General features: G+C 47.5%; 1 protein-coding gene across 2 annotated transcripts; it reads right to left on the reverse strand.

The window, feature by feature from the left end:
- Positions 1 to 1,848: 1,848 nt before the first annotated feature.
- Positions 1,849 to 27,203, reverse strand: SH3BGRL (SH3 domain binding glutamate rich protein like). Of its 2 annotated transcripts, none has more exons than XM_026033210.1 (4): positions 27,135 to 27,203; positions 9,838 to 10,023; positions 6,770 to 6,850; positions 1,849 to 4,270 (listed from the first exon to the last, which is right to left on the reverse strand). In XM_026033210.1, the coding sequence occupies exons 1-4, from the start codon at positions 27,177 to 27,179 to the stop codon at positions 4,238 to 4,240; spliced, it is 345 nt and encodes a 114-aa protein (XP_025888995.1). In that variant the 5' UTR covers positions 27,180 to 27,203; the 3' UTR covers positions 1,849 to 4,237. The 2 variants fall into 2 exon arrangements, with proteins under 2 accessions (XP_025888995.1, XP_025888997.1); XM_026033212.1 differs by lacking the exon at positions 27,135 to 27,203 and adding an exon at positions 21,601 to 21,706.
- Between the last annotated feature and the right edge of the window lie 51 nt (positions 27,204 to 27,254).

Below are 27,254 nucleotides of genomic sequence, written 5' to 3' on the forward strand. Positions count from 1 at the left end.
CATGTTCCTTGCACCTTTAATCAGATCTGTCAACAGAGGAAAAGGGTAGCTCAAGGCAGAAAACCCCAGTGACTTGCTCCCAGGTAATGACTGGCCTCAGTTTCATTCAAAGTTGACTATCAGAATTCTCTTACCATAAAGTGGAAAGCGCAGGAGGGATGTGGCCTGATTAAGTGGGTTACTGACGTCTGAATCTATTATGCAAACTATTCCTTTGAAAATACATCTTAGATGGATCCTGGTAAATATTTTTTCTTACATTTCTGTGGATTGTGTGCACAGCTTTGGCTACTACCACTGCCTTTTGTTCTTTTTTTTTTTTTTTTTTTTAAGTAAAAAATAACACTGGGATTGTTTCACAGAATATGTACATGAACTCTTAGGTCAAGTAAAAGAGCTGCTGAGAAGGAACCACTCGTTTACTCCTCATACTTCATCATGTAAAATCTCACCTCCTTCTCTCGAAAAGGAACTACCAGAAGTTAGTTAACTCCATGTAGGAGCTGCCATTCTGGGCTTTGGTTTTGTCACATTAACCTGCATCAACTCTGTGACGAAGACTCTTCAGTAAAGACTAGTAGGCATCTGTGTCTATTCTGCACACCCTGAATCTGCATTGCAAGGTATTTTTTGAGTTTGTAATATGTGCAATAAGAGCTAAATGATATAACTAGGCTTAACCGAATTTTCCACAAAATATGGATTAAGTATAAATGAGGAAATAGAAAAATTCCATATTCAATGGTAGAAAAATTTATTATTACAGTGCACACCATGAATACCTGGAACAAGTTAAGTTCATAAACATATGCAAACATGCATTTTGTTTTGAAACAGATTTTTGAAAATGATTTGTATTGAGCCTTACATTAATGAATAACAATTCCTTGGTTTTAAGACTTACAAGCAGACAAGAAAGCAAGAGAGCTAYTCAGCTTATACAAGTGGAGTGTACAGGGAAAGTAAGTGGGATTCCATACAATCAGAAATGACATCAGAAGCTGTTTTCCCTAACACCTTATGTTTCCCTAACACCATTTTTTAAGACTCTAAATAACGGTGGAGAACAAGAGTGAAAGACAAGCAATAAACACTATTAAGGACATGAGGATATTTGATAGTTCTCGCTTGTGCTTTAGTTGTTTAGAAACAGAAAAAAGAAAAACCTTGACCCTATAAACAGCATGCGAGTTCCCTTCTAACAAACCACTCTAAAAATTAAGTGATACTTTTCCTCMAAAGTATCTGAATCCAAGTCTGGGTTTGGGGTAAATCCTAGCACAGTTTGGGGGCTGAAAAGTGCATCTCCTATAGGGTTTCTCAGTGGGGTGATGGTTCAGCACGTAAAGCATGCGGACTCCTAAAACACTGTACCTGCTGGGTCTACCAGGCAARTAGGGAAGATAAAAACAGAGAGCTTTAGTTTAAATGCATATCCAACACTGCCCTCTCTGGCAATATAGATATTAAATAACACAGCCCCCCTGTTGTGCGCAGCATAAAGCTAATTAATTACACATTGGAAAAAAGCAGCTCAGGCTGTTGGGCAAGATTTACACAGGGTGAAGAGAGGGGCTTGACCTGATAGCTGCTCTGAGGGAGGAGCAGGAAAGCAGGTCAATTAGGGGGGAATGTTCTCAATTCTCTCCTAAAAAAAGGCTTTATGTAGATGTTCCCTAAATGTAACCATGCAAAAAAGTCAAGAGTGTGAGAAAGCATTCTGAAACAATTTTATTGGAATGATTCAGGAATGGTTAATATACACTTTAAATACTTATTGCCTGCCTTCTACATAGGAAAACATAAAGGGTTCATGAAAGAAATGAACAAACTCAGTCGCTGCACCCATCATTAAACTAAGAACAGGAGCAGCATACAGGGAACACATCCCAACCACTTCTTCATGCAGAAAGTCTTCATCAAAACAAATACGACTTTTACACACAGCCCACAACAGAAAGATTTTAGGTATTTTTCAGTCTCTGTTGGTGCCTTGTTCCCTGGACAAAGAAATTATTCAGTCTGTCTCGACAGCTTTCTCAGGAATGCAGATATGGTTTGAATGCTACCATATGGCCAGGAGCAGGGGACTAGAGGAGGGGACTTTGCTTTCTTAAACTTGGTGATTTTCTTGACTGTCAGAAATAAAAGTTGACCTTTTTTTTTCCAGACTATTTTGGGTCACTAACCCAGCAGAATCTGGCATTCGCTTTCAATTACAGTTCTCCAACATAATGACTGTAATGCACAGCACTTATGCCATACTTTCCTTACACAGGAAGCACAGCGAATAGCATGAGTACAGTGACTGTGTGTTGAATTCCCCTTTCTTCCCAAAGCTTCACCTAGTATTCTTCCTTACTTTCTCAAAAACATCACCAGTGGGTTTGGACATAAAGAAAGATCATGTCCATATTAAGAAAGCAAAGGTCACCTCAGTTTAGAATCACAAAACCACAGYGGATCATTAAAATCACACACTGCATACAAAAATGTAATCCCCCCTTGTAAGAGTCCCCAAAGGGAAGGTCCCTAAAAGATCCTAAAAACAAACCCCACAAAACTTCAGCAATTACTGACAAGTCTGTTAATAAGAAAGCACAAATGTTTGTGTTAATCTTCAAGATGAGGCAACATTAATCTTCCCCTATGTATTTTGATACTGTGCTTGCTCTTGTAAGCACAAGTTTCAAATACCTACTTCCAGGCTGCCGAATAATAATAAAAAAACCCTACACATGACCAAAAAGAAACGTTATCTACCTTGGTTTCAGACTAGGTCATGCTGGCTCTGACATCTGTGGAAGTTTTATCATGATCTTCTCTAGAACTTTCTCTTKACCAAAAGCAAGTAGCTGCAGCCTTTCCCTGATCTATGCAGGCTGCTCCTCTACCTTAACAAAGCAGAGCAAAATGAAATGTATTTGTGCAGAGACATCAGAAGGATCCTCGAACTACATGAACACTAATGATCTTTTTCACTGTCCTTCGTTGCTTTGGGGGAAGAAGTAGCTTACATGGTACAAAATGCATTTTGAATTACCCACACACGTTTCTCACTGTTCAGGGCACTTGTGTTATTTCGATTTTTGTAGAATATGGCAAGAAATGCAGGCTATCTGATGGGTACTGGGAGAATGGACAGGCTGATATTGCACGTGGTAAACTCACCAATACAAGACACTTAGTATGTTTGCAATTCCTGTAATAGCTTTGTGATATGGCAACAGAAATGAGTTTTTAAATCTTAAAAAAAAAGCCCGCCCTATTACAATAGTTCCTGCTATTCAAACATTTAACTTTACTTTCTCATTTGAAAAAATACTATATGCAACAAATTACTACCAGGACATGCACCAAGCTATCTAATCCTATATGCAGTGTGAACTGGTATTTTTGTAAGGAATTTCATTAAAGGCTTCACCCTTACCCTGGTAAGGAAATGCCATTGCTGGCCCTTTTGGCTTATTTGTGACACTGCCTGGGAGCTGGCGTGTGTCTCCTTGAGGTTCACACGAACATGTCCAGAGTTGTGCCTAGGCAGCATGTGGTCAAAGGCTGTCCATTGCCCAAATCCCCTTTCTTTGTAGGAAAAGCCCACAGGGATCCTTCAGAGGAGAAATACATGGCATTCTTCTTCTTTTTTTTTGTCATCTGTACAGTGTGTTACAGTTTTAAATATCTATTCTACAAAAGAACAAACACCAATTCCAAAAGAGACTACAATGGTTATTACAATACACAACACCACCTACAATTTAATCAGAATCTAAAAAGACACTGAAAAATTACTGTATATTTCAGTAATATTTTTGGAGGCAACTCAGGCACTAAAGTTAGTGATAAGGTTTAACGCTGTTGCTCTTTTCTTCCATTATTTTTAAATAGCTGGATATCTAGGTATAACCATATCTGCATTTATAGTACTAAAATAGTTTCTTTAAGTTTACACAAAATGGACAAATTGCCAAGACAATTTAAACTATCTGAAAAATCAATCATGTCTAATTGCTCCAATTTCTTATGCTTCCAACTTTGTAACAACACACTCTGTGCTTTCTACCTTTATGTTCACATTTTCACTTTGTGTTCAAATCTGTATTAATGTTCTGTGAATGCTGCAAGCACCAATCAAATGTTAGAAATCACATCTATTTTTCTTGAAGCAGAGACAATTCTACTATTTTATAAAAAGCTGTGGAAATTCCCTTTACAGAGCATTTAAGGCAGTTGGAATTCATGCTTGCTGCTTTGCCAGTGCTTCGGCTTCCTGAAATGGCAGAAGAGAAGGACACGTTAGTACTTAATGCAAAGTGACAGCTCCCATACACCCAGGCCAGGCACCAGTGTCCACAGGGCATAACTGAAATTACAGGAGTAGGGGAAGGAGCAAAATAAGCAGCCCAACTCAAAGAGACCCCATTGCTACAGAGCAATGGGACCATACGGTGCTGCCTTCAGCTCCAAGCCCAGCCTAGTGCAAACCAGACCCCCATTTACATTTCTCTGCTGCCCACTCTGAATTCCTGACCACAAAACCAGGTTTSACCATAGATGTCAAAGAACAGATAATACTGAGTTATGGCCAGTTCCTCCTGAGATGAAGAAACTGCTGCCATACTTTAGTACCCTCCCACCAGCCAATCTCTAATGCTTCTTAGGACTTTTCAGAAGGGTCATTAAAAAACAATAAACTGAATTTTTCAGCCCTGATATTTTCAGAAAGAAGGTGATTACCAATGGGAATAAAGTGACTGCTGTTAGGGACGAGCTTTGAATGGAAAAGAATTCCCTTGCAAATGGTTTCTGTGAAAGTTCTTCTGACTGCAGATCAGTGCAATCACAGGTTACCACTAGCGCGGCCTGCAAGGATGGGCAGCTTCATGCTGCCCTCAGCGGGGTGCTTCAGGACACAGGGTTTGTTTGTTTTGAAGAAAAAAGAAAAAATCTGCTGAACTCAACTTCTATGTAATTATTTGCTTTGGTGACTACTGCAGGTAAATTCTGAAGACAGCAACTTGATAGCCCTACTCGAGTCATCATAGCTATTTCAAAAACACRTCAAACAAATAAATACTAGAAAAAAAAGAATGCAGGGAGGGGAAAGAAGGGGATTTCYGGGAAGCTCGTAAGGCCCCTTCACACTGCAAGGAAGGGACGCAGCTCCCAAGGCTGTCCCGCAGGTCGGGAAGGACCAGGTGCATCCAGGTCACCTGGGGATGTGCTGGGCTCTGCTGCCAGATGCACGCACGGAGCTTGGGAATGTGGGGCTGCTCCGGCAGTCGGGCTCCGCATGGGAGCACAGGGCTGTTCCAGTGCCCAGGCTCCACATGGGAACGCGGGGCTGCTCCGGTGGCCAGGCTCCCTGCCGGCCTCGTGCCGGAGCCGGGAGGCCGCGGCACCGCCGCGCGGCTCGTGCAAGGGCAGATTGTCAGTTAGCGACACAAAAGGGAAGGTGACAACGGTGGAAAGATGAAGACAGGCAACAAAGCCTGGGAGAAAAAGAATGCTGTGCATTCTCCCGAAGACAACTGGCGCTTGGAATGGTGACAAAGAGGCACTTCTCTGCTTTCTTAGCACATTAGTCGGCCACAGGCACCACCCAAGTGGCATCCAGCCTTTTTTGGCAGAAGATGCTGTATCAGGTACATATCAGATATATCTTTAAGCAAGGCAGTAGTAAGCTGTAGCGTTGTCTTCTTGCTCCGTGGCTCCACTCTGCACTCTTCTGTGCAATGCTATACAGAGGCTACATGAAACTTAAGCAGGATTTAAACAACTCCGGCTCTGTGCAAACCCACTGGGGCCTTACTCTGGGGCAAAATTCATGTGTTTTGGTACTATGTCGCTCTGCACGAGTCGGAGTTTTTCCTCACTATCTCATTCATGTTAATGGAGTTATCCCTGGAAATTCATTTGGCTCCCAAAATTGTGCGTTTCAGTCTGATCTACAGTTTGTTACAGTTAATGCAAACTGATCATGATCCACCTTGAAAATTAGGTCTTGGAGTGATACGTACAAGTGTGACCTTCAACTCTTACATAAATAAAGCTGAAAGGAAGCGGTGTGTTTATCCACAGGGACAAGAAAGCTGGAAGTGCCCTGGCAGATCCTACTGCCCTCAAGTGAAACATCTAGAGTAGCYTTGTCTTATCTTATCAAAATCCAGCCCATCACGTGCGCACAGCAGCGACCTGGTTTGCAGCTGGTAAAGGAAAAACAAAGCTTCAGATAACCGGGTGAAGGAAAAACATGCATTTAAGAAAGGCCAGGGACTCTGGTTGTGAGGTATTTTCCATTACAAAAGTCTCATCAAAACTTAATCTGAATTATTGCTTTTTTTTCAATATGTTGAGAAAAAATCTTTATTTTGTGGCAATTTCTTCTAATCTGATACCTTGGACATTCTTCAGTGCACATATTAGCTATTGTTTTGCTTGTTTGCAGGAGGGACAACATAAAGAAAAACATGAAGAATCCAAAGTGGCCCTACAGTGAGGGTATCAGAAGAACATCAGTCTTAAACACGGAGTTTTTCTGGCAGAAGGACAGGTTGGAACAGGGAACAGAGCCTCCAGTGAATACAGCATCTCCCAAATAAATGAGCACATACCAACTGCTGAAGCCTGAAAGCTAAAGCCTCTGGAGTCTAAATATCAAACCAGCAGGTAGATTAACTGGAGTGACCACRAAACACAAAGTGTAAGCAAGGAGGAGTAAGGCGTAAAATACAGGTTATAGTTTACTGTGAAAGATGTATACACCTACCTTTGAACCCGGCGGCGCAGTCAAGCCTAAAAACGCATACACGGCGTTGTTCTCTCGGGCCTCAAAGAAAGCTTCATAATCCTACGGATTAGCAGCAAGGAAGGAAAAAGCAAAAGAGAGGTGTGAAACTTCAGAAATACCTGCCGATCACTGGCGTGAGTGACCCCACCTGCCCTGAGCAAACTGCCTGCTGTCACATCCTGAACAACTCAGAACGTCACATTTTTATCATTAGGTGATGCAAGGTGGCAAGCTGGAGATTTTGGCGTCCGCAGCAATGGGTGCTGCGAGTTGCTGCTTCAGCCCTTCCCTGAGGGGCAGCCGCCCCGTCCCGGCATCCAGGAGCCCCCCCAGACCAAGCACAACCAGCAGCATCGSTGTCCACTGCTCTCATTACTGACTCCTAATTAGTAATGGCAGTTCTGCAAATATGGATATTAGCAGCTTTTAACCCGCTAAAAGTTAAATTTAAAGCCATAAACTGAAAGTAAACTGTTTTCCATCATCTTTGCTGTTAATGATTAACGAGGCAAGTGAACTAAAGGCACYGGGACTCTGCTATAAATCCATCTGTCTGTACGTGCCGGGGAGCTACAGATCCAGCTCCCTGTCACAGGCAGTTAGTGCACAGGRCTAACAAAACAGCGCAAGTCTCGGCATTGAGCTTTGATGCTGCGTCAAAAAACGTTGCACAGTTGCTCTAAATATGCACACAGCCACGTCCCAAGCATAAAAACCTCTCATAAAAGACTTCACAAGCAATGAAACACACAATAAAAAAGATACATCCTCCTTTCTCTGCCCTTTTTAACATTTGGACCGAATGTGATTCTGTGCAGAGTGTAAAACTGAGCCATCTGCTACGTGAGGGCAGAGCTGGGCAAACCGAACGACCCCGGGGCTGCGCGGGCCCGACTGACCAGCTCACCACACGCTTGCCTAGCTCCAAGCTTCACACTCAGCCCCATCCCACTCGTGCTTTTCCTTCCTGCTGCTTTAGCCGCAGCCACCGCAGGGGCTTCCTTGCGCTCCRTGTGCCCCGAGGGGCGGCCGCCGCGGCGAGCAGGCCCAGCGTGCGCTGAAGCCGGGCCGGGAGCCGCCATTAAGGGCAGGCCGCCTGGCACGGCYGCGGCGGGAGCGCTGTGACGCGGGCAGTGCCGCGGGCCCGGCCGCACTCGGGCTCGGGTGCAGGGCACGCTGCRGGAAAGCCGCTTTGCCCCCCCGAACGCCAAACTGCAGCGGCTCGGATAGAGCACATATAGAAACTGGCTGGATTTCTAAAAGAGGGCACTCAGTCCCCTTTGCATCTTCCAGGATGGCTCTTTATGGCAGTGACCTCAGGACCAATAGAGAGGACTTAAAACCTCCTACATGATGGGCAGACTTCACCGTTTCACTCTTTACATATGGGAAGGACGATGCAAAACAATGCAAATGCAAACCAAAAAGCACGGACATTCTGTGTGATATAACACGACAGCTTCACCCTAGTGCACTGCGCTCACTAGGCACATGTGGCAGCTGGAAAGATGCTCCAACTCCAGTCAGAAATATCCCCAAAACAGATCACCTGGCCTGAGTGCTTGGAAAAASTCTGATTAAAATCTTCTCCTGGAGATCTTTGCTATGTGATCTTCAGCCTAATGAAACACCCAGGGGCTTTTAAAGACCCTTTCCCCTGGGGAACAGCAGGGCCTGCTCCTGAAAAGATCCAAGTGACCTGACACTCCTTTAACGAAACCTTTTGCAATGGAGGGAGCACAGAGCAGGAACTGGCCTACACCTCGCCCCCGAATCACCGTATCTGTAAGCTCAGACGTGGGGGTTGTTGTCTCTCTGTCCTGCACCAGTGCCGAGTGGGGCTGGTGCGGCTGCAGCAACGCAGCAGCATCCAGGCTACTTTTCCCTGATAAAGAACTGCAAAGTGCAGGGATTTGCTTGGGCTCCTAAAGGCTCTGCATGCGACTGGGTTTGCAGTGACACTGCATACTATGGGCACAGAACTTTTTCGTTTTTAAGGAAGAAGAAAATAAAAGATTTCTGCAAATAAYAGACATTTTCAGCTCTTCATGACTAGCTCCTTCTCAGCTTTCAGTTGTACATGATTGCTGTTCCAACCCAAATCTTTCCCACGTCTAAACCATAGCCACTAACATTTTGAAAGCTGCATGGGATTTTAGTTCACTGTGGATTTTGTTGCAAGTTCTGTCTTTGTTACAAGCAAGAAAAAAATTCCTGGGAACTGAATATCATTTCTTTCAGTAGACACAGAACTGCCTCTCCTAATTCAGATACATTCTGAATTAGGGACTTTGCAGGTCAGCAGCAGATTGCAAAATGACTTAGAAACAAGCAGCAGGGAGCAGTGCATACTGTGGGCTCTTTTCAGAAGATATTAAGTTTTAAAAATAAAATTAAAAGTTAATCTAATAATCATCCAAGCATGGCCTGCTGAGTAGGAGTGCTGCAGGGCAACATACTTTTGATCAAGCATTACAATAATTACAAGTAAGAATTGTATTTGCAGCATAATTTTTAATCTATTCAAGGCACCAGAATAAGTGGACTGCAACTGCCTTTGTCTCAGAAAGAGCACCGAAAAAGCTGATCCAAAGGTAAGTGGTTTCATCTCAGTTTCAGAAAGCTGATATACTGACAAGGCAGAAATCACCTTGCGCTTTTGGAGGCTGAGTAACAGGTTGGAGAATGATCTAGGATCTATGTTTATAGAAAAAAAGCCAACAYACATCCAGTGCAGCTCTCTGAATTCTCTGAATTTGCTACAGAACACAGGGTTGGAGCATTAGTGCCAATTTGTGTGACGTGCTAGTTCACAGTTACAGTTAAGAACAAGAATTAGAAAACTCCAAACTTTCAAAGCTAATTAAAAAAAAAAAACCACCAGAAAAAGACATATATTGCAGGTCTGTGCCCATCAGAGCCTGTGCACCCAAGGTCCAGCTGGCCAAGAGGTTCCAGCTGATGGAGACAGCAAAGCACAAACCACTGCAGTTGTGCGGGGACAGGGACAAGAGAAGTGYGAGCGCAGCTTGTGGCGGGTCCCTTACCCCGAGGTAGCGGCTGTCGTTGAACAGCCGGGGCGGCAGGGGGTTGCCGCTCGCCGGCCGACTGTCTTCGGGCACGTTCTCCCGCATCCATTTCCGGTTCTCCTCGTTGGCTGCGATGTCTTTTTCCTCGAATTCGATTTTATTGGCTTCCAAGAAGCCTAATACATCTTGCTGTTGCTTTTTAATCTGTCGAAGAGGGAGAAGAGAACAGAGTTAGTCATCAAAGCACTTCCCTGCCACTCACTGTGCGGTCCCAGGGTGGAAGGCAGAAGCAACGGGATACAGAACAGGCTGGAAAGGGAAGCTGGAGGAGGAAGCGGGAGCCGAGGGGCAGTGTGTGGAGCGCATGGCTCGGGAGCCAGCGGTCTTTCCCGGCCCCACTTCCAGGAATTTGCCGGGCAGCTACTGCCGCTCCATGATTCCTCGCAGGCACAGGGCCGAGCGGGGTCTCTGCCGCGTCACAGGGGAGCTGCCTTTTGTCCCTGTCACGGCTTCCGCGGCAGCGCTGCTCTGCTTATGCTCCCTTCTCTCTCTGCAATTTACCACCATGAAGGAAATTACAACCATATGCATCCTGGTAAGCAATGACAGAAAAAAAAAGTAGAAATTAATGGGAAATTTGTTTTCTTTGCATTATTCCTTTTGCCCTAAAACCAGTTTGAGGCCTGGGCTCAACCTCTGTGCCCTGCGTGTGTGTGCGGATGCTGCCCGGCTTCCAAGCGCGGCTCCGGCGGCAGCCGCTCCATATATGGAGACACAAAAACACAGAAATCCCGGCGGCTCCGGGACTCCAAATAAGGGAGCCTGCGGCTGCCGCCACCCGCAAGACGCAGCCCTTCCACTGCACCCTGCACCTTGCCTCTTGGGAAGGGAGATGTCTCCAATGCAACAGGCGCCTCCGCATCCACCGCAGCGCAGAGGGACTCGGCCCCGTGCTCCCGGGGGCTAAGGCACCGCGGCAGGAGGAGGCAGGGAGCGAGGGACAGGCCGGGAGCTGGCGGCTGTTGCTGGGCTGTAGTCGACTTTGTCACTGTGAGAAACAGGCCCGACGGGCTGTGCACAAGGAGCCTCCTCTGCAGGCTCGGGCCTGCCTGTGGGAGATGTCCTCACCATCCTGCATGGCGGGAGGGAGCAGCCAGGGAAGCTCCAGCACCTTCCCAAGCTCCCAGCAGCTTCCCAAGCTCTGAAGAAGTCGCCCTTTCCTTCACAAACCATCCTGGAACTGAGGGAGTCATTTTTTACCCAATCCACTATTAAATTACACTACTGTACACTGAGAGCTCTGTCACCTGACGGTAATTAGTATTTTGATCTCCTGAGAACAGCTTTTTCAATAGCAAATTGGCTCCGAAGCAGGCACCTACCCCGAGGTTCCTCGGAGCAGCAGCTCCCATTGCTCCCGTGCCCCTTCGCAGAGCAGATCTCTACCTACCTAGAGCACAGACCCCCCACACGAAACGCGTGACAAAGCCAGAGCATCTTGGGCAYTAGGAGGTTTCCTCCACATGACAAAAATCCCTGGCCATCCTCTGCTGCCTCACTTCCCACTAAGAGGTACAAAGCTTAAGGGGAGCACYCCTCTCCCAAAGGCGATGAATCCTGGGAACATCTCTGATACCGCTGTGGAATTCACAGCATCAGGAAAACGTTAATACGCTGCCAGTCTTGGAAAGTCTTTCCCTTCTCTGCCCGTCGGGAAAGATGCCCCAGCAGGAGCCGTTTTCCCTGCGCTGCTCGGGGTCTGGCTATACTCAGGAGCCAAATCTCCTTCCAAGAGAGCGGAAACTGCAAAGAGAGCYAAGGAACGGGGGCTGCCACGTGGTCTTGGTCTGAAACCCTCGTCTTTTGGCCAAAGAAACGGAGCTGGTTGTTGGTCTGGCAATGCACGTGGAGGGACGGAGCACGAGGGTCGGAGCTGCCGCATGCCCTTGCTGTATGGGCCTGGCTGGCCAAGCTCAACCACACTTGGCCACCGCAACAGCAGTACCAGGGCAGTGCCTAAAATACAGCAATTCCCAGTGTTTTGCCATATTCCGGATGGTGCTCGCTGCCCACGGGACACCCCTGGGCCGAAGGCTCCTGCTCCCAACRTGATACCCAGGGGAAAGGCTGGAGCACGCATGGAAAAAGCAGAGGAGCCTGGGAATGAAGGGGCTGCGGGAAGCCGGGCCGGGCTGCGGCTGCAGCGATGAAGGAAGGGGCCACGGCGGAGAGGCTGCCACCCCGCGCGGGARCGGCCGTCCCGAGGAGCTCACGGAAGGGCCCTGCAGAGGGATTCCTCCTCGCTCGYGTTTGCTCTACACCGATAAGCACAGAAGTGAATAGTCCGGGTTGTACTGCTGGCCAGGGAGGGTTGGGGACGATTTTGTGTYGAGTCCACAGTCCTGCTTGTTATAGCAGCAGTTCTAGCAAGGCAGATGTGGCCTTGACCGCCTCCTCCTCCCCCTTGGCAATGGGGAATCTTGGCAATTCTTTTCATTTTTTTTTAGCCCAGGAAAACAGCAAGTGAAGGCACAAACCTGCTCTTGTTCACCTGTGGAGTCGGCTAGAGAGATAAAGAACAGCTTAAAGATATTTTTACAGTTTTTTCTGAGTTCAGCCCTTCTTGGCTGCGGGGCCTCACGCCAGGCCCGGCGCCATCCGTGCTGCTGTGGTCCCCAGCTCCTCAAGCAAAGGGGCTCCCGACACCCGCTGCCCACCCGGCCTCCCCGGCCCAGACGCAGCCGCATGAAGCCAAGGGTTTTGCATCCCAAGGTGGCAGTTTGTGGGAGCTGGGGAGCACAGCAGCTGGACAGAGGAGTCAAGCGCCCCGGATTCCTGAAGGTCCCTTGAGCCTGTTCTCCACCCCCGGCTACTGCAGCCGGGCTCTGTCCCGGGATGGGACGTTTCCAAGGAGTGCTCCTCCTCGTCCTCCACAAGAGCCTTCCTCATGTTTTCACTGTTTTATTCAATAAGCCTTTAAAAATATATATGTATATACATCTATATATATGTATATACATCTATTTATGTATGTGTCTGCATATGTGTGTGTGTATATATATATATATATACACACACACATACACACATATATATAAAAATTTATAAAAACATACATTTTTCCTGTAGGAACTCCACAAGGCAGAGACGACAGTTCTGCAGTAGCTGGTGGCTCCCAAGCGCTGCTAACTCGAGCTGAAGGGTGGGAAGGAGCAGCAGATGCCTCCAGCAAAGAGCTGCTCCAGGAGGGATTGGCGGGACGGAGCTTGGAAGTGTCTCCCGCTGATTCATGTCTCCCTCACAGTCCCTGACAGACCTATTTTTAGAACCAGGCAATTATCATTACTGAGTTCTAACTACTTCTGTGGTCTGGTTATTTTAAGCCAAGTATTACATGGAGTGATACCATCATTATCTCTTCTAATGCTTGGTTTTCTGGGCTGCAGGGAATGAGATTTGGGGCAAACACAGCAGAGCCACCACAAACTTACGTGACCTAAAGCAAACATAGGAGGCTGGAAAAAACTCACCAGATACTTTTGCCTCTGTTTCTGTAGAAATTGGGCAACATCCAGATGGGTCCTGTGTGAACTTGCTTTCTCCCAGCAGGACATTTCTGGAATGCTTGGGATGTGTACAGGGCAACAGGGAATTATCCAGGCATAAGGTACCGGATTATCAGCCCAAACCTGAGAATAAGATAGAACAAGGGGCAAAGCCTGCACCTCCCAAACCAAGGCCACGACTTGGCTCCAAAAACTGTAGAAAATTACATAAATGGGAAAGCTGATTCCTGAGAAGAAAAATAAAAGCTTCTCTTGTGGATTATAATGCCTTTGTACGTGAGGCTTGGTGACCCTGCTAGATCCCAAGGCAACCCAACCCAAGTGAAGAGACCCCACCGCATTCAAGAGTTTTCCACGAGGAGACGGGATCAGGGAAGCTGGGGTTGCACCCTGGACTCGCACTGCCCTAGGCTGCAGAAACCCCCCGGGACTCGGGCTCTGGGTCTGCCCAGCTGCCAGGTTCAGATGGGAACAGGGCCTAGACCCSCCTCGCCCTCACCTACCAAAGCAGCCTGTTGAACAGGTCCCTAATTGCCAGGACTTTCTATCGCAGTTCAATGAGTTAGGAYGAGGAGCCAGACAGGAACCGATGAGGACAGACTCACTGGGTCTTGTCGAGGTCTGTTTTGCCTGCTGCTCTCCAGCAGCAGATTCTTACCCCCATTAGTCAAGGAGAATACAAGCAACATTCCCTTATTTATACTTCTGCAGCTGCTGGCAAACAGCAGTAGCCGTGCGGCTTAATGAAGAGTGGATTCCTTTTTAATCTGTTTTAAGGTTACTTTCAATGAAAGCATTTTCAGGATCAACACAACTTGAGTCTCATTCCTCTCTCAGCATAACATCCAGGGAAAAATGAAAACCAGTAACACAATCAAACTGTCCTTTATACTTGYTTTTCAAAGGACTATTATGATTCGAGTGGGTTCCTAGCATAGAAAATATTTTGCTGTCAATAGGATCTGAAGTCAAAATTACAAAAGTGCCATTTAATAAACTGCAGATTCTGTTCCAACATGTGACGATGCTTCTCGGTCAGATGCAAACCTGCCCACCCAAAGGGAAACGTTCTCACATCTAAGAACAAAAAGCCATCTCAGTGGAGTCCACATTAGTGCTCTTGGACAACCAACCCAAGCCTGCTGAAAGACTCAGATTTACTAAAAACTTGCAGAAAGCCACTTTTCATCTGGCAGTCAGGTGCTATTCACACAAAAAGCTTTACAACTGGCCAATGGTTGTTATTGATGACTAAGCTACAACAACAAATAACCCAGGCTGTGCCATATAGAACAACAACTACACACCAACAAGCAACCCAGTCAGAAAGATGTATAGAAAACACRCTCAGTTACTATGTATTATTTGCGTTTTTAAACCGCCAACTTCTGGCACGCTGACACGCCAGCTGATGCAGAGCTGATGTGGGGCCATCACCCCGGCTCCAAATGCAGGGTCCTTCTGTGCAGCAAGACACTGGCTCCATGTCCTTTGGGGTTTTCTTTTCCCTTAAATTACATGGGGATTGATGGCAGTGCTTGAGGGGATTAATCGCCTGGATTTAAAAAAAAAAAAGGCAAGCAAAACATGCCCACACACCCCGAACTTCAACTTCCATCTAAAATCTATCTTTTTCTCTATTTTTGGCTGGTGATAGACACATTTGTTCACAGAATCCTTTTACACGTGGTATTTCTGCACACAGGACACCTACGCTGCCCAACAGTTGGCCAAGGGAGGGTTTAAAATCCCAGAAACTACAATAAGGGGCTGGCAGCATCCAAGCTGTTACTAGAACAGCCTCTGGACCTTGGTATACGTGGTTGTTTTGTAGAAAACCGAGCAGTCTCAACAGAGGGGCGGAAACAAGCGAATGCAGACGAGCGTTTCAAGCTGTTGAATATCAGAAGCAGGACCTGAGCGTGACATATCATTCTACATCTTTTCCATGGGTGGCAAAACTGGAATCAGAAGCATTAGAATTTTTAAAGGCGAGAGACGAGCAATGGCAGATGGATTTCAGCGAGCACCAGACACCACAGAGTCATTTAAGAAATCCCRATGTTCTTCTAGCAAAGTCCCACGTTAGGGCTCAGGAGCTGATGCAGCCACAGAGCACGGAGCGCCAAGTGCCACCAGGAGCATGGCTGCTCCAACACGGCTCTGCGGGAGCCCCCACGGGCCGGGCAGCCCCAGGGCACCGTGGGCACCGCACGGCCCTCGGCCTGGGACACCCACAAGGACAACAGGGACGGGGAGAGGCCGCTGTGGACGCGACTGCCTCCCATGCAGTGACAGGAAGGATTTGCAAGTGCRAATATTCATATATTGAGGCCTCTTCTAGTTCCTTTGGTGACTAGACTGCTACATTTGGCCAAAATAAATGCATTCTATAAAAGCAGATTTCCAGGCTTAAGCCTCTCCCTTGTATTACTGCAGATGAGAACATACAAAAAGGTTGACGTACTGCAAAGCCATAGCTCTAACCATGTGCCCTTCCACGAACTATAGGAGCACCCAGAATTATCATAGGCAAAATAAAAATACCATAATTACAAGATAGAATAATTTGGCCCTTGGCAATTTTGCAAGTCAATTCTGTGGCATTTTTTCTTTTATAAGCCTGAAAACTCCTCATCCCGTCCAAAACTAACATAGAGGCAGACTTCCTAGTGTGGAATACAGACCCCATTATCCTGGTTATCCATTAACAAAGCACAGGCAGCAGCTGAGTATGAGCTCCACGTTTCATAGGCACAGTTGTTTTTATACCAAACTTGGCACTTGGCAGGCTGCGCTTCCCTGGGCTCCTCGTGYACTTCCACCCATCGCAGCCGACTCCAGACAGGGTTAAGCTGAAATGAACAGAAACTCTGAAGGAACAGTATAAAAGGAAAGGAACTATGAGAACCGTTGCGTTAGCACCAGGAAGAGCAAACGCGTCTCACCAAACCACAGTGTGTTACAGGTCACAGAGGCGCCAAGACTGTCCTGGAGAAGGGAGTGGAAATACAGAGCCTGCTTCCAAAGGTCTGGCTGCTGACACATCACCCAGAACAGCTCCAATGTCCCCAGCAGACGGGCGGCCTCACACGCATCCTCCTCCTCTCCTGCTCCACGTCCTGCTCTCCCTGTGCCCTCCGTATCTGGCCTTTCTTACCCCACTCATCTTCCAAGGCATGAAAAATTCCCAGGAAGCAGGATCTTGGGCTATGCAGAAGAGCAAAAAAGTGCTCAAGTTTAAAGCTACTTTGTCACAGATTTTTCAAATCACTGCTTGCTTACTTTGATATTCGGTTTAGGGATTATGTCTGGCTCTATCCTACCAAAAAAAGCAAACACAAAAGGGTCCAGTGTCATAAACAGGCTTTAGACGTTGGCAGCGACGCAGTTTAGGAGGCAGAAGGCTAATCTGCAACAAGATAACCAGGCTCAATGGCAAATAAGTTCCAGAAAACTTTCTGGATCATGACAAATAGCTAGACCTTCAGAAGCTCTCAACACAGCTGAGCAAAATGGAAATAAAAGCACTGTGGGTCCTACTGAAAATATGACCACGTGCTCTTGAAACTTGGGGAAAAAAAAGGCTTCCGTCCTGCAAACCTGTCACCACTGATGGCAGGCTCCAAGGCTTGTTTTTCCAGCTAGGATGACCCCTCCTTTATCTTCCTTTGACAACAAGCTCCAGGACAGGCTCTAGACTGAAACTAGGTTTGTGTGAGAAGCTGACAGCGGCTGAAATCTGTAAGAAGTGACAAAACGCTACAGCCAACGGTTACAACCAAACAGCAGGGGTCAAACTTCATTCCACCCTGAAATTTCGGTTACCACAGTCCGCACAGCGCTTGGCTAATATTTACCGGAGAGGCAGCCCGAGAAGACAGCTTTCGATCAACAGGCACCATAAATACACAGCAGAGAGCCACCAGGCTGGGTGTTACCGATACAGCTGCTAAGGGTGTTATTATTTTTCAGAACCTGCATATCTATGGCAGTGCTGAGGGCCCCTGCACAGCCCAGAGAGCAACAGGAACAACAGTGGTTTGCAAAGGGGCCAAGAAGCACCATCAAGCCACGGGCTCCTGCGGTTTGCACCAAGAGCAAGGTTTGTTTCCTGTACGTTTTAGCACTAATAGACCAAATTAACTGACAAGACTAAAAGGATCTGAGGTTTATGTTACCAATTGTTGTTTTATAACCTTTAGACCAAATCAGACAATTCCGTTTTTTTTTTAGTTAATTTAAAAAGAAATATAGCATGCCCTCTGGGATCCTACCACAAATTCAAGTTCTTCAGGTTCTGTACCACTTTCCATCCTGCAAAAGCTCATGTGCTGCAGATGTTACTTAGCTAGAGTGTCTTTGTGATGACTCTAATGCTCCAAAACTTAAACAAATTCATCAAAATAAGAAAGCTTTTTCTCCTTGAACTGAAATACCTAGATGCCCTAATACCAAGGAAGAGGGGCTTCACAGAAAGCTTCGGCATAAATATAGACTTGCTGCTGCTTTGTACAAGGGTCAGATTGAAGCACAGCAGCACATTCAGTGCGGAACAGTCAGAAGCTGATGGATTTAGGAAATCCCAGCCTCTATTGCCACCAACTTTGGAACCTGTTCTTTTGCTTGGCCGATGTTCTAAGGATTTCTCATACTGAGGTCCAAAAAGAATCCTTTTTTTTTTTTTTACTTTAATGCAGACTTCTGCAAAATCCTCCAACGTGAGGCACTGTGTTCCAAGGGGACAGGGAACATGATCATTGAAAGCCGGCCCCGCGGCAGATCCGGGAGTCCTCGCAGGAGCTCCTGGGCCACTCGCGGTAGCTGAGGACGTGCAGGACTCAGCCAGGCTGGCCTGCCAGGCCCGGGGGCCGTGTCCCAGCTCTGCTCCGGGAGCCGCTCATGCATCACCCACCCGCTGCTGCTCCCGGAGCGGGAACCACTGGAGCCTCCGTCCCGCCGGAGTGCAGGGCTCAAGGACAGGGGTTGCACAGCTGCCGTCACCAGCGCCATGGGACTCACTTATCGGCATTACAGGGCAGAAAGGAATTTCTAGTTCGTTATCAGGATTATCAAGGCACTAACAAATAAGTTTGCAAACCTGCTCCTTTTTTTATCTTGTGACTCCTTTTCATTTCTACTCGCATATATCGTGCCTATTTCCTGCCTAGGGGAAAAAAAATCCTATCTCTATTATCTATTAATCAGTGCAACTCAAGTGTCATTTCTATCGAAGGTCACTGAGGAAGTTTGGAGTTATCTTCTTTTTTATCTTCTCTTTTTTTTTTCCTCTCCAAACTGCTGTTCTGCTCGTCAGCTGCTGCTCCTCCTGAGCTGCACGCGGGAGCGGAGCTGTCACCGGTGAGTGGCAGCGACTGCTTCCCAAGCAGCAAAATCTCGTCTGGCTGCCCTCAATGCCAAGCCTCCCAGGGACATTACTGTGGTCAAAGGTTCGCTCAYGAGTTAATCAGATGTGTTGTTTAAACCTGCCTCAAAACCACTACTCATAAAAACGTGGTTTTATGTAAAATCTTACTACTTTTCCCCAGAGGCTGCCAGTTTTCTGTTTACATTGGGCTTTACCAATTTATTTTGACCTGTGTCTAGAGGGGGGTTTTGCCAAACCCACCTTATTATCCAGGTCTAACTAGGCTGCACACAAGTATTTGCCGCGAGGTTTCGTGACGCACCTGCAGGTCRCAGCAAACACGGGCGTTTCACGTAGGAAGTGGCGGCACCGATCGCGGCTGGCGACGAGACACATACGAAAAATGGCCACGTTTACTGCTRTAACTTCTCATTCCGGTTTCAGGAAGCTGAACGCAACATCTGMCCAATAACTAAAGGAAAAGAGACTGACATTTCAGCTGCCAATACAGGGAAGTTGCCCTGGGTCCCACCTCGACCCTTCGCGGGACYGCAGACAGGGAAGTTTCCATCGCGGCTGCGCTGATGCCTACGAGCGTCAATGTCCCCATCTTGCTGTGGATCCTGGAGTGGATTTTACCATGATGCAGAAAGGAGGATCCAAAGCAGCTCTTCCCTAATCAACTTCCTGGCGTTGAGATTTCAATGCTCTGCTCCAATAGGAAGTTTTGAGCCCGGGAGCTGCTGTTATRTAACAAATACCTTCACCCAGCGTTTCCTTCAGCCCTGCCCTCATCTCCGGTGCTGAACTGCTGCTGCTGAGACAGGAGCCAGGAGCAGAATTATTATGAACCTTTTGCTATTTTTTTTCTTTCTGGTTTCTAAGATACAGAGGACAAGTATAGTCAGAAGTTCCTCCCATCCCTACAGTCTCTCACAGCACGTCAGAGTCTACAAAGCAGCGGTAAGATTCCAGTAGCACTGGTGTATCTGAAAAGAGGCAGAATCTGTTTATATTTCAAAGAAAATTTCCAGTTACTTAAAGCTTCTGAAGCCTCCTAGTCCTGCAGCCTTAGGCACGTACCATGAACACCAAATAAAAATAAACAAAACCCACCTCCCCAACCAGACATGCACATTCTTTTCAATGGAACATATTTTTCTGAACAAGTTTGTAATTTTTACATGCAAACTTTTAACATAATTTTAGGAGCATGGCCAATTTCATTCCAGAAATGAGGAACAGCCTAACTGGGTTAGATCTAGCTCCCATCTGCCCCGATATCCTGACTTCATTGGCCACGGATTTGAGGGAAGAGCACCCAAACACAGCGAGCACACAGGGCTATTATATCATAGTTTCCCAGCCTCCAATAATCCGCAGTTTTGAGTCAGACGTGCAGTAATTAAGTTTAATAGCCCTTAATAGACTTTCCCTCTTAATTTGCCTCTCTGCTTCCTGAACCCGTGCCATTTTCGCCAGCACCACCTCTCTGGGCAAACAGCTTCTCCTGTGAGAGACTTGCTGCCGATCGGGATCCGTCCTGTATTGGGATGGTGGCCCTGAGCCCGGCTTGGGCCTTGTACCACGATCACCTTCGCACCCTACTCAGCACCTCTTCTGATCTCTTCTTRTTTTATTATATCCTTCAGAGACAACAGAACTAGTGTTTTAAAGAGGCAGACTCCCCACAGCTTTATCCTGCTGGGTACTTCTACAGCAGTGTTATTTCTGCTTCAGTCTCTCTCTTAAAAATTCTTAACATTTCATTTACTTTTTATGACCTTGAAWGCAGTGCTTTTATAGAAGTTGCTCTTATAACTCCAAGTCCTCTTTTCTAAACAGCAGCAGTTAACTTAAGCCCAATTCTTGCCCAGGCCTGGGCTGTCCCTTCCCGACACAGGGCCGTTTCAGCAGCCCCATCCCTCAGGGCGCTGCTGCCCCGTGGACTTTGCCGCTTGGCTCTCCCCTCTTGGTGCAGTTTATGGTTGTGTTGCTCAGCGCGGATTCCGCAGCATTTCCTCTGTCACTCACATTTACTGCAAGACCTACCTTTATATTCCAGACACGTGTTTGTTATCTGTTTTAAATAGCTGCTTTGCAAACAATTATGTAAGCCAGAAGTCCTTTTTTCCTCATTCTACGAGTTTAGTTTCCTCGGCCTCCTTCTCCAGGAGCATTGCTGACTCCTTCCCACCACGCTCTATTTGCTCACGTGTCCACTTGGAAAGAGTCCAACAGATAATAACATCATCTTGACCAGCATAGAAAGACAGGCCAGAGCTCCCAGGCTTCCCCGAGGTCGCCTGGAAAATCACGGCCGCATYCGGCTCCTTTCTGTGCTCTGACACCGCTGCAAGTTAAACGAGAGATGACTTGGCAGGTAATAATTACAGCTGTCTGCTTAAGCGCCTCTAGACAATCAAGTGAGGTGGCATTTGCACATAGAAAAGGAGCCCCAATAAAATGAGATTCATTTCCCATGGGCAAAACTACCAGGGAGAAGAATTCGGGATACGACGATGACTCTGGTTGAATGTAGAGAGCATTAACTTCACCTTGTTCAGACCGAGGGTTGATGTGATCCTTCACATTGTCACCTGGTGGCTAAAGTCTCGCTCTCTTTCTCCGGCCTGCCCAGYTCCAGGAAGCGGCTGAAACAGTCGCCCTGAGCTGCTGCCCTGCAACGCTCGCGCTCCCAGATGGAGACTCCGCTCTGGAGCTGCCAACGGCACCAACACTGCGGGTAAAACCCTTCGGCAGGAGRTGCCCACCAAAAGTCCTTTCAATTTCATCACAAGCTGAAGGCCGTTCCGGAACGCGGCTGGGGTTACAAAATGAGCTTACCGTTGAGTTTTCCTGTTTGAGCAGAAACACTCTTGAGCACCGCAACACTGATCTACCTCGGGGGTTCCCTGAGGTTTCCAGGCCTGTGGTCAGCAGCAGGGAATTCTCAGCTGTGGTTCCAGCACAGCAACCAAGAGTTTGGGAACACAAAACAAAGCCAGGTAACGCAGGGCTCGTGTAGCTTTTGCTACAGCCAATGACAAATCTTTTGCTTTTCTGTTTACATAATTAAGCAATATTTTTGTTTGTTCTGTTTTGAGCTGAAACAGCTGACATCTATCTATGTTTATTTAGTTGCATTTACCTCCTCACTCCCCCAATCCTTCCTCTTCTGGGAGGAATAAGTTACAGGAATGACCTTCCACAGACTGATTTTTGGCATCTTCTGCTCATTATACACATGCCAATTCACTGACTTCTTTAGGATTTTTTTGAGTACAACTTTAGTGTCTTAGAAAAAGTTATTTGCTCAACTCTGCAAATAYTTATTAAAAAAGCCTAAGTGCTTAGCCCTAACATGACACTTATGGTCTATATCTTGAGGAGAGCCGAGCACCAGGGTGCAACRTGAACTGAGGGCAACTGGAGCCTTCCTGAGGCAGCCCCTTCTCCTCGAGCAGTGCCCCAAAAGACATAATCCTCATGCACCCTCTAAAAACAAATGTTCCCCCTCCCCATGTATAGAGCCTGCAGATACCCTTCTATCCTAATTCCACAAATCTTTCCCCAGTCTCAACTAGGAAGCATAATTTCATCTCTCTCATTTTGTCAGAAAACTTTCTGTTTAAGAACAGTACGGAGATTTTTATTTGGATATATTAAAATCTTCGCAACAGCTGCAACCAATTTAGCCTTTGGTGCTATTAAAAATTTGAAAGCAATATTTTAAGAAAGGCATTTCACTTATCTGCAGTCTGGGACAATGACTTAAATAAAAAAGTCGGGACAGCAGGACAGGCGGAAGGCCCCGCGCTAAGCGCCCAGCCGGATTCATGCTGCATATTTTGTCCCAGGCCCCACAAACTCCATTTCAGAACAATTCCTACCATTGTATGAGGGACATTCAGCTTGGTTAATAGTGGATGTCCAAACAAGTACTTCATGCACATAGTGTTTACACAAAAGATATGTTTAAACTCAGCGTCTAGACTAATAGAACAAGTTACTTCTCACTAATGAGCTATGGTAAACTGTATAAGRGAAGTATCACTAAAAAATATATATATAAAYACACGTACAGTTATGAATTTTTTTCTAAAACTACAGGTGCTACTTATTTTCTTCATATTGCACATTTTACCTAAAGTTGCATCATATTACAAGAGCGTTTCTAAGAATAAAATGGGAAGCATAGCAGCACGCTTGAGCTGCTCCTGGGGCGCTGAGCATGACCGGATGGGAGCAGAACTCGCCGACGTAGCGAGCCCGCGGGCCGCGTTTCCCTAACGTGAGCACGGCACTACCTGCAGCCCTCAGGAGCAGCAGCAGAGATATAAATGCAAAAGATAAAATGAACTTGCTGCTGGCTACCCAGCCCCGGCAGCACCAGGAAGGGCTTCGAGCCCTTTCAGAGGTAGGAAGAGTCATTGCTTGCAGACATCCCTTCTGCAGACCACAGGCCACTGCTCGTTTCCTGGTGCGTGGGAGAGGAGACGACCCAGATCCTTTCCCCCAAAAAAGGAAACAATACAAGAAAGAAATGAAACACTGATGTCCTCAAATCCTAACTCTGTGAACAAAAGAAAATAAACTAAAATTTCCTTTCCGCTCTCAAGCTATTCAAAAGCAGTGGCGAGCCCGATATGTAAACTTAGGACTCTGGCACTGAGTCTGGATAAACAGCTCCTATTTTTGCCACATCTATAATCATAGTATAAAGAAAGCAAGAAAACCACCCATGCAGGCAGCAAAGCAAGGAAGGAGTCCATGCAGCTGGAAACAGGGGCACCAGAGATGTGAAGTGGCCGGCCCTGCAGCACTTTTTGATGCTTGAAGGGGAGGAAAGGGAGATAACTCGGTGCCCAGCACTCAACAGAAGCTGCCGAAGCCAACGCTGCTTCCCCAGCTGCAGCTTCCAGATTTCTTGCATACTTTTCTAGCCTGCTCGGGGGTGTCGGATGGATAAACACAGCTCTCCAAGACAAATTCTGTAATGCAGAGCCGTGCAGCTGCTGGCAACACATGCATGCTCCTAAGACTGAGAGGAATTTACAGGGCTGGCAGCTTTCCATGGGAGGTCGACAACAGGRGTACTCGGCTGCCTTTGGGAAGTGCATGCAAGTCCTCCCGGTGCTGCAGGAAAGCTGGGGCCAGCTCCTACCCCAGTGACTAACACCTACGTGTCAAGGGAGAAAAGGCAACAGTCAAATGCTGTGGTACAGCCCCCGCAATCCCCACTCAATCCAGAGTGCAGTGGTGCAGACCGCAGAGCTGGGGCCCRCTATTTGATGCTGTGGTCCCCAGTACCATCTCTATTAAATAACATTATCCAGCAACACAGTAACACTGTTGGCTTCAGCTACACCTAAATGAGAGACACTCCTGGATAGCAACATTCCAGTATTTCCCCATGTTTGCACATGGGGTCATCCCCATGACCGCAGTGTCACAATCATCCATGGGGCTTGGCCCATGATTCACCCACACAAAGCTAGTGCACAGAAAAGTTGAAGAAACAGAGCATCTTTCAGCCCAAGGCTTTCAAATCCAGCAAGAAAACTGTGCTTGAGATGATCTCAGGGTGAAATTTGAATAGGAAGTCAGACTGCCATCGTAATATCTTGGCTGCATCTCCTGGCAATAAACTGCCAAGAAATTGCGTTGTCTACATTTATGAGAGCCATGGCAGTGAACCACGACAAACACAAAGTCACCTTTATCACACTGTGCATTAAGCAAAACCCATGATCTAATGCAAATAGACTGGCCTGCAACCAATGAAACGTACCCAAGATAGCACTTTTAGTAATTCACCAGTGTTTGAAAATCTATAAAAGCSCAGCTCAGCAATCACCTTCTGCTCTCGCACCCATGGCGAGGCTCAGAATGACTCAGGTGTATGAGAAATGCTCTGCAAAARGTATTTTGTCATAAATTACGAAATCCCCGCTGAGCTCTGTCTCCCTGCAGCCACCTTCCTGCACATGAGTTTCCCATTGCACAAGAGGGGCTGTTGCAGATCCTGCCCCTCCAGGGCCTGCAAGCAAAGCCCGTCTCCCCCAGAATCTCTCCTTGCAGAACAGTGCTCTCTGCTTTACACAAAGCTGAAATACCAATTAAAATTCCTCTCCTAGAGAGGAAAGAGCCACGCGGCAGGTACCTGCTGACTCCTGCCAGCCGGAACACCCTTCGTACGCTCCAGCTCCTGATCCTGCTCACTGCCACAAGATCACTTTGATTGCCAATAACACAGCGTATGTATATTCGTGTCGTTGTTCAAAACACGTGCAATTATGTTCAAGTTACGGCAATATCCATAAAAAGAGATTACATCAACATCAGAATTCAAATTCCACTGTTAAGGATACAGAAGTGACCCCAGCAGCAAGATTAAGTTAGACTCAACTCTCATAGGTACCCACAAAACAGCAAGACAGTTTCTCAGATATCACAAGGCTAATGATTAAGAAGCACAAAAAAAGAAGTCTAAAAGCACAAAAACTTAGTCCCAGTCAAGAGTGATGCTCTTGCTCCTGCAGCTCAGTATCAGCACACAAAGAATGAAATCAATAACTGCCATTAAAAGGCCACTGAAAACAACCTACACCAGCAGAATCGTTCAACTTGAAATACATTAACAGCTGCATTAGAAAACAAGGATCATGTTTTCAGTCTATTAATGACTGGCTCCCTTTCGTTGAAGGTGATTAATCTATACAAACGCACCACGAAACTGGACTGAAACCTCTGGACCTCATGGATCTTTTCCTGATTTCAAGACGTTTTCAGGATCATCAATCACAACCTTTTCAAGATCAGCACGTTACATCCACATCAAGATCAGAGTAAATCACTGATAGAAGGAGTTACAGCAGGGACAGGCAAAGGAGGCCGCTGGGTCACCTGCTCCCCCGTGCCCCTCCTCTGTGACGGGGCTCGGACACTCCGCTCGAGCCGAGCGGGAGGYTGCTGCACCACAGCACCAGGAGCGGAGTTAACAACGGGCTGTTTTTCCTGCTGAAGCCTGGGGATTAGCAAATCCCCTGAGCTAGAGAAGGGCATTTCACATTTCAGTGAAAGAGGCTTTTTTTTTCCCTTTAAGTGCATCTTAAATAGGACTCTGAAAGTTTGGGAAGCTCCTCCAGAACCAATGCGCCTGGCGCTCCCACGGGAGACCATCACGTAGCCAAGAGCTCAGTCTCTGATCTGCTCGCAGCAAGACTTATTGATCATTTAATGCACTAGCTGGCCTGCTGTAAATCTCTAGTACATTTAGACTAAATGCCACAGAATCCCCTGGGTTTTAGACTCGGGCCGTATTTCATGCCAAACAGAAATCCTATGACCTTTAAGGCACTTCCAGCTTGAGCTACAGCTGAACTTGGGCACAAACCTCCCAGTGATTTTTTTCTATTTTGCATTAAAAAGTGGTACTCCATCTGAGCTCTGCATAAAACACTGAGGTTATTATGGAAGGGCTTCAGCCTCGCTTCATTCAGCCCCAGCGTGTTTCCAAMCATAGGGCGAGAAGCTGTAGGTGCCTCGACCACACGCGCCTGTCATCGCTGGTCATTTCACACGAGGGCAATAAAGCCACCGAGCACAACGCTGACGTGACAGGCGACACGGTCTAGAAAGAAACTTCCAAACAGAGCCCCAAGCATCGCTGCTCGCTTTGCTTTTCCAGMCATGGCGAGCTAAAACGTGCGATCCCCTCAGAGTTGTTAAAAATAGTCTAATGGTGGYGGGGGGACAACCGAGCCAGGCCAGAAGCTGCAGAATACGCTGCTAAATCGCAGAGGAAATAACATTTACATTCTYGATGATGGGTGGTAGCAAACAGCTGCCTGCGAGCACAAGATGCTGCCAGCTGGGAGAGCCGGACAGGGGCCSGGAGCTTCCCGGGGCGCTGCGTGGGGAGCCGGGCTGCCCTGCTGGGAAGGGGGAGCCCCGGGCACCGCTGTCAGAGYGGGAGCTGCTCCGCACGCCCCGCGATGGAGCCAGCGGCTGAAGCTGGAGCAGCCCCGGGGCTAACGGTGCTCGCAGGGCCCGGGGCTGCAGAGCGGGCTGGGGGGACTGGGGCTGCCTGGGGGGACACGGCGAGGAGCAGGAAGGAAGGGCGAGGAGGAGGAAGGGCGAGGCGCCCACCCCGGCTCTCCCCCAGCTCCGCCGCCCCACACAAAGCAGCAGCTCGGGCGGGCTCAGCCCCGCGGCGACAACTTCACGGCCGCGGCTGCTCGCCCGGAGGCAGCTTCTCCCGCTACCCCCGAGGCCTTCCCGGCCGGGAAAACTTTTCGCGAGCGGCGCGGGCGGAGGAGGGCAGCGGTGCGCGGGGCTGTCGGGCGCGGGAGGAGCGCGGTGGCGGCCGCCCTTACCGCCGTGGAGCCGGAGGACGAGGCGATGTAGACCTTGATGACCATGCTGGGAGGCGCGGCGGCGGGCTGCGGCGGCGGGCGCGGGCCGGGTGGGTGTGAGCGGCGCGGGCTGCGGCTCAG

The sequence above is a fragment of the Nothoprocta perdicaria genome, unplaced genomic scaffold (genome assembly GCF_003342845.1).
Source record: "Nothoprocta perdicaria isolate Ctin4 unplaced genomic scaffold, notPer1 scaffold_124, whole genome shotgun sequence".
NCBI classification, from domain to species: domain Eukaryota; kingdom Metazoa; phylum Chordata; class Aves; order Tinamiformes; family Tinamidae; genus Nothoprocta; species Nothoprocta perdicaria.